This window comes from Tachysurus fulvidraco, chromosome 15, assembly GCF_022655615.1.
Source record: "Tachysurus fulvidraco isolate hzauxx_2018 chromosome 15, HZAU_PFXX_2.0, whole genome shotgun sequence".
NCBI lineage: Eukaryota > Metazoa > Chordata > Actinopteri > Siluriformes > Bagridae > Tachysurus > Tachysurus fulvidraco.
Genome location: NC_062532.1, coordinates 9,870,554 through 9,877,831, shown reverse-complemented (window position 1 = coordinate 9,877,831; position 7,278 = coordinate 9,870,554). Strand labels below are relative to the sequence as shown.

The 7,278-nt window shown below is 39.3% G+C and overlaps 1 protein-coding gene across 2 annotated transcripts in view; it reads left to right on the top strand.

Annotated features, from left to right (window-relative positions):
• The first annotated feature begins 976 nt into the window (after positions 1 to 976).
• The window catches only part of samd9l (sterile alpha motif domain containing 9 like), a 7,778-nt gene continuing 1,476 nt past the window's right edge, over positions 977 to 7,278 (top strand). Inside the window, exons 1-3 of one of the 2 annotated variants that reach the window (XM_027141518.2) lie at positions 977 to 1,236; positions 2,864 to 2,914; positions 3,002 to 7,278. The exon at positions 3,002 to 7,278 is cut by the window's right edge and continues 1,476 nt beyond it. In XM_027141518.2, coding sequence (XP_026997319.2) covers positions 2,911 to 2,914; positions 3,002 to 7,278 — 4,281 coding nt within the window. In that variant the 5' untranslated portion in view covers positions 977 to 1,236; positions 2,864 to 2,910. The remainder of the gene's footprint in view (positions 1,237 to 2,863; positions 2,915 to 3,001) is intronic. The other variant, XM_027141519.2, reaches the window with a different exon arrangement.

The following is a 7,278-nucleotide window of genomic DNA, read 5'->3' as shown; positions in this document are numbered from 1 at the left end:
GTCTCTGGACACATAGGTGTGTGATATATAGACCTCCAACACCCAGTGGGTTAACCTCTGCATAGATAAGTACCCCATGTCTTACCCCATAGCAAAGATCGAGTTTATCTGTGAATCAAATGGACAAGACATACACCAGGCACAGCAAACTGTTTTGTGTAGTAATTAAGAAATTTCTCGGCAAGAAATCCTGGATTAAACTACAAACTGCAGAGATATCTGGTTACCAATTAATATAAAGTGAGATCATTTCTAGAGCATGCAAATCTTTTAAATCTGGTAATCAACTTTCTAATCTGATAGATTAATGTGCTAGAAGGAAGGCAGAATTTAAAGAATACAACACAACACATTACAGGGCTCCTAGGGCAAATGTGTTGCCCCGGGCCCTATCGAATACCAGTGATAAGTCTTTGGAACCCCAGAGATATGACATCCATGATGCTGTGGAGTACTGTCGTAGCTTCCACACGCACCCTCAAGGTAGATTGTGACTTGCTGTTGTTCAGTAATACCCAAAGAAAGGCAAATAATGTGGGATTTTGGAACTCCATTTGCATAACAAATTTCACATAAGATCATACAGTACATGACCTGTGTACTGTGGGCCCTAGTGTTCAGATACTAAGGTTGATATTATTGTGTTACTTACATGTAACAGTCTCAAAAACTTGTTAGAAAGATGTAGTTTCATTTGAACACAGCAGCAAATGATGAATCTAATTTAATTTATAATATAATTTAAAAAATCTCAATTAATTAATTAGTTGTTGTATATTCAACTAATTAAATTAATTAATTAGTTGTATATCAACTAATTAATTAATTAGTTGTTGTATATTCTGCTTTATTTCACCTGAAAAGAAAATAGCTGTTTATTTATAGTGTTTCCACTTGTATCTAAGAAATTAGACTGCAGTGGGGCAACAGATGAGTTCAATAACTTTCAGTTTCACATAAACGAAAGTTAGTTTCTTGGGCAACTGGGCGGGATTTAAACCTGACGTCGATTTCGCTTTCTCCATCCTCTTCATTACAAAAATATTATTACATACAAACTACAGAAAACGCAGAGATCTGTTAATGAAGGTACGATTAGCATGATTAAGTTACTGAGTTACGGAGTTACATCCATGCTACATCTCATCCGGGACAGTTTCTGCTCCAAATAAACCAGGAAGTGAGGAAGGAAAACGGGCGTCATTATTAAACAACTGGTGCCGATTATTGCCTGAAGTAAGTCCATTTTTTTATTTCTTGTTGTCTAAAAGTCTAGTTTTTAAGGAGTATGTTAACTTGGCAGAACAGCAGTTAGCTCGTAATTGAGAAATGACAGTGTTTGTCACTTGCGGTTCGTTTAAAACTCCAGTGCAGTTAAACGGACAAACCGAGTGCCCCACAGGGCAAAATGTTCTTAATAAACAATAAAGGTCTTGTGTTGGAGGAGTTGTGTTGACTTTCGATGGGCTGCAATTAATACTAATACGTTTATTTTCTACATTAATTATCTGTTGTTTCTTTGTCTTAATTGTTTATTTTCTATAGTTATCTACACACACTATAGGGGGTTTTACCTGTAAGCTATTGAAATTATTAGTTATATAGTGTTACTTATTTTGGATTTGTTTCTTTGACTATCTACTGTCTCTATTGAGGTCGCTGCTGTTGCTAATGTGCAACACACGCGCGCGCGCACACAGACACATACACACAGACACGCACACAGACACGCACACAGACACACACACACACACACACGCACGCACGCACACACGCGCACACACACACACACACACACACACACACACACACACACACACACACACACACACACACACACACACACACACACACACACACACGCACATGGGCAGACACACACACGTGATGAGTACTAAAATGTGTTTTTGTTCCTTTTGGTGTTATACATCATTTCTTTTTGTTCTCATAAGTAATTAGGATTTTCTAGGTACTATTGTTTTACTAGTGCAGTCAGTAAAACATGTTACAGTCTATAAGCCAATACTGTAGATTTCATGTCATGCAGATGCGTGTTCCCACTGAATAGCACAGATTCTGCACCCTCTTTACATTTAGTCTTCATAGTGAATCAGATTATAAGTAATAAGAAAAAAAGAGACAATTCAAACAATTCCAAGTTCAAACAATTCCAACAGGGCTGCAAGCAACTTCTGGGCTTGGACCCATAAAAAACATTCATGTACATATAAACTGAGCACAAAACCCACATGCAGCATCTCCTCTCATATTCCTAATCATGCCTGCTTGGCATGTTCAATGCACACAATCTATTCTATGAGCTGGAAAGCTAGAAAACTGCATCAATGAATCTGATGGCATGGAAGGCAATGATGATGACAAATATAACATGCCCAGTGATGCAAGACTGATGTTTTATGCAGTTATGTAAATTGTGGTTTATTTTGTGCTGCTGTAATGTGAGCTCAGACACCCTACCATCCAGTTTCTCTTTAGGTCCAAGTGTATTGTATTTACACATGCGTGAATTTCAGTGACCTGGGGGGAATTTTATTGTACTTAAGATGAACAATGAAAGAAGATTTGTGTGTGCTCTAAGTAGCAAAGACCTTACGTTTGTCTTAATTTATGGATTTGTGTTGACTTGCTTAATTCTTTTCATATTGGGTTAGGATGATGATATATATGGTTTTGGGATGCTATTAAAAGTGAACTAACATGAAGATATATTTTTGAAAGAGACTACAAACTACTCTGAATAAGGGTTGTTTGTATGGTTCATATAGTCTAGTTTTGGTAAACAAATCTCAAGGTTTCATGAAATACACATATTCATATAACCATATATTTCTATATTTTTTAGGTGCCTTGAGATGAATCTTGGATAATAGTGACTGTGCAGAAGTAATAATGGGCAAGTATTGAGATATGAGAATACAAATTTATTCACCAATTTCTTTTTGTAGACATTGATGTGATTTTATTAATTATTTTCCTACAGAAGACTTTTACAGCACTCCAATTGAAAAATGGACAGAGTCCATGGTAAGCAAGTGGTTAACCTCAATAGGAGTGAAAGAAACATACATTCAAAAACTTAATGAAGAGGAAGTAGATGGACGAATACTCCTTGAAATCACAGAGGAATTTCTGAAAAAAGAAACTGGAATGAAATCTGGCCCAGCACTTTTGATAATTAAAAAAAGAAATGAGTTTGTCAGTAGTTTAAAAAAGGTTCAGAAGCAGAAGAATAACGCCCAGGAAAACACTGCAAAGAAAGACGATCAAGGAGCAACATCCATCGAGTCTCATTCAATATCCAGCAGGCCACAGACAGTAGAGGAGAAAGAGGATTCTTTCATTGTACCAACAACAAAAAGGGATTCAAAGCCACGACCTTTTGGTAAAATGGGCACTGACTATACATACGTGAAGCACAATGTTCTTCACCCTGAAACAGGTGTTATTGATCTTATAACCCCATGTCATGAATACAAGGCTTTTACTACTGCTGCTGCTTTAGACCGCCAAAGACTTCAAGCAAAGCTGGCAAGGGAGGTTTTAAAGTTTGCCATGGGATGCATAAACATTAGATCAAATGGCACAATCCACTTTGGTATAATGGACAGCCGGGAAAATTCTGGCTACGTGCATGGTGAAATCATTGGCATTCCCATTACGGAAAAGGACATGTACGTAGATTCTCTGGATCACATTGAACGGAGTTTCTCCACCTCTGACAGTGAGCTTGTAAGGCAGTGTATTCGACCACCTGAGTTCATTCTAGTTGTTGACCCAAATAGCGAAAATGTACACTATGTGGTCGAATTTGACATTGTAGCTTCTGCGAGCATCGTGAAGAATAGAGTTTTTTCTGTCCGTTTGCCCAACTTCAAAGAGACGTCCAATAAAGTTGAACATGAGAAAGGAACAATTTATCGAAGGGTTGGCTCCAAAACAGAACCAGTTGTTGAAATAAGTGAATTTTACCAAGCAGTCCAAACCAGAGATGCTCAAAGAGAAAAGGCAGAGCAAGCACATTGTTTCACAAGCCCAAACCTTTGCCAAGATCTTGGAAGAAAACTCATCATGCTTGTAACAAGTGGCAAGAAACAGATAGAAAAGGAGAAATGGTACATACTTGTCACAAACAAGATTCCAAAGGAAGATCTAAACCACATTGATTTCTTACTAAACATGAAGCTATTCTGTGTGTTTGACTTTGACCCAGATTCCATGGTATCTGGATTATGTCATGAATATGTTAAGCACCATGCTGTGAACCTTCATTTTATGCAGAACTACAAGATTCCAAGTGGCATGAGCATCAGAGAATTTGAGAGCCACCTCCATTTGTTTGAACAAATCAGCTGGATATTTTGTAATGGACGCAATGATTTCAAAGGTAATGAGGTGCATTGTGATGAAAACACTTGGTCTAAAACAAGGAGGACATTCCTCAAGGATTGCGTTTCACTGATCTGCAAGAATATCTTGCCCAAAGGAACCTTTGTTGTGATCTTCCTTCTTACTTCTCCTGTTGAGACACCTCTTCTGAACACATTCTATGAGTTTTTCACTGACATGGAAGGTCATGAAGACATCATATGCATCGCAGAATCAGAGGAGAACTTTCAAAAATGGCAGGCATTTGCTCTTGGATCCTGTGAAAATGAAACAGTTAATGCTTCAAGTGTAGTAGGGATGAAAATGAGCCATGTCAATGCAACTCTCAAGAGAGTCCAAACCAACACCACTCGTATAACCAAGAATTTACCTGTTTATGTCAAAGGGGAATGCTGTCTTGAGACATGTGAAGAGGAAAGGATGTGTTCCTTGGAGATTTTAGGTGCCAACCAGTGTGACGACACCAGCTCCGAGTTCATTGAATCAGACAAAGATGAAATCGAGAGACAGTTTTACCTTGGAGGAAAAGTGACATGGATGAACTTCTGGCTTGCAGAGAAGAGTTTTGTTGGGGAGATGATTCAAAGAGATGCCTATCATGAAGTTACCAAACTTCTCGGGGACATTCTTAAATGGAGTTTAGATCAGATGCCCATTGATAACATCAACATATACCATCATCCGGGCAGTGGTGGAAGTACAGTAGCAAGGCAGGTTCTATGGAACCATAGAAAGGACCAAAGGTGTGCAGTGGTGAAACCATCTTACGCTGCTGGCACCGTTGCAGAACACGCTGTTAAACTTCGGGAGTATGAGGAAAAGGATCCACAGAAGTGCTTACCTGTGCTCTTACTCATTGAAGATTGTGACAAAGAGTATTTGGAAGATTTGAAGAACGAGTTAGAAGTAGCTGTCTACACCAAGAAAATTGCACAGGGAATACCATGCTTCATTCTCCTCAGCTGCAGACGATCCTACACTCCAGAGAAACTGTGCAAGGGGTCACCTCTACTAAATGTCGCTGTTACTCACAAACTTTCAGCACAAGAGAAAAGACAATTTGCCGGTAAACGGCGAAAGCTTGAGAAACAGTTCCAGCCTGAGTTTATCCTGACTTTCATTTTGATGAGTGAGGAATTCGAACATCAAGTCATTGCCAAATACGTAAAGCAGTTTGTAAGGCATTTACTTGAAGACATTGATCATGCATCTGTTGTCACGCAACTCACTCGCTATGTAGCTCTGCTCAACACATATGTTCAGAACTCGTTCATTTCTCAATCACATTGTGAAGCCCTTCTCGCTTTATCTATCCGTGTGGACAGATTTAGGCAACAAGAATTTGAGGGTTCTTTGAGTGAACAGGCTAAACTGGTCTTTATACATTTGAGAGATGAAAGGACCTACATTAAATCTATTAGAATCATTCATCCACTGGTCGCAAAGGAAATTCTCCATCAGCTTCTGGGTGGCAGACAACAGCAACAAAGTGATCTTGCACTTGATCTTCTCAAAAATGATGTACTCTTTGAACATAGATTTGGGAGAGAAGATTACCTGAAGTTCCTTCGTGATTTGTTCATGAGACGGTACAGGATTAGCAAAGGTGATGAATCAGACAGCTTTTTCTCTCCCCTCATTGAGCATGTAAGAGACGATGAAGAACCAGAAAAAGCCATCGAGCTTCTCAATGAAGCATACAATAGATTCAACCAAGATGCATTATTTGCGCAGCAGCTAGCTCGTCTCACTTACAGACATGAAAGATTCGAAGAGGCAGAACGCTGGGCAAACATTGCAGCAGTTAAAATGCCTAACAACTCCTACATTCTTGACACCAGAGGCCAGGTGTACAGAAGATGGTTCACAACGAAATGCAAAGCCATGGATAAAACTCGCAAAACAGCAGAGAACACAGCAGACGCCATTGAAACAGCACTTAAAGCAATTGAATGTTTCCAAGAATGTGAGAAGGCAGCAGTTGCAGACACTGAATCAATGAACAATTCAGGATTCTTTGCAGTTGTGGAGGTGGGATGCAGCTTGTTAAAGCTAATTTCTTCACTTCATGTGTTTTCGAACAGGAGTGATGGTCATTCTGAATGCCTGAAATACCTTCTTACAGACCACATACCCAAAGAGGTTGAAAAACCATGGGAACACTTTCACAGCAAACTCAAAAAACTTCAAAGCACAATGCGTGAAGCATTGGAGTTTGTATCAGAAGACCTGAGTTATTTCCAGACAGACCTAAATACAGATGAGGAAGAAACCTCTGTAAGCTGTGAGACTACAGTAACTCATCCAAAGCACTGGCTGGTAACCAAGTCTTCTGTTTATGGCAAGTTTTTCAGTGAGGCTTCACTTAGTACCTTGCCTAGTCATTGGCAGTCAAATCCAGCCAATATGACTCCCTTCATTAAACGCATGATTATTTACAGACTTGGTGGGGGAAACCTCACAACAATCTTTTCCCTCCTTGACCAGAAAGACAAGGACAAGGTCAAACTTTTGGAGGACATAATTTCACTGTATCCAAAGAATCCACAGGGTGCCAAAATGCATCAATTAGATCTGGTCAACTACATAGCATCACATTTTGCTTTAAGTTCAGTCTCAGCCATGTCACCTAAACTGGCTGCTCTAAGTGATTTGCAAAGACTCAGCAACCTTTTCCCTCATGACCAGTCAAGATGCATGTCAAGTGCTCTGTTTTTATGCATCTTGTTGTTTTGGCCAGAGGAGCATGACACTGACCGTGAAAAGGAAGACAAATATGAAATCGTTCTTTCTGCTCTCAAATTTCTCCAGCAAACATATTGGGCCAAAATGAAGAACATCCCTCATAGAAGAAGGAGAATTTATACCCAC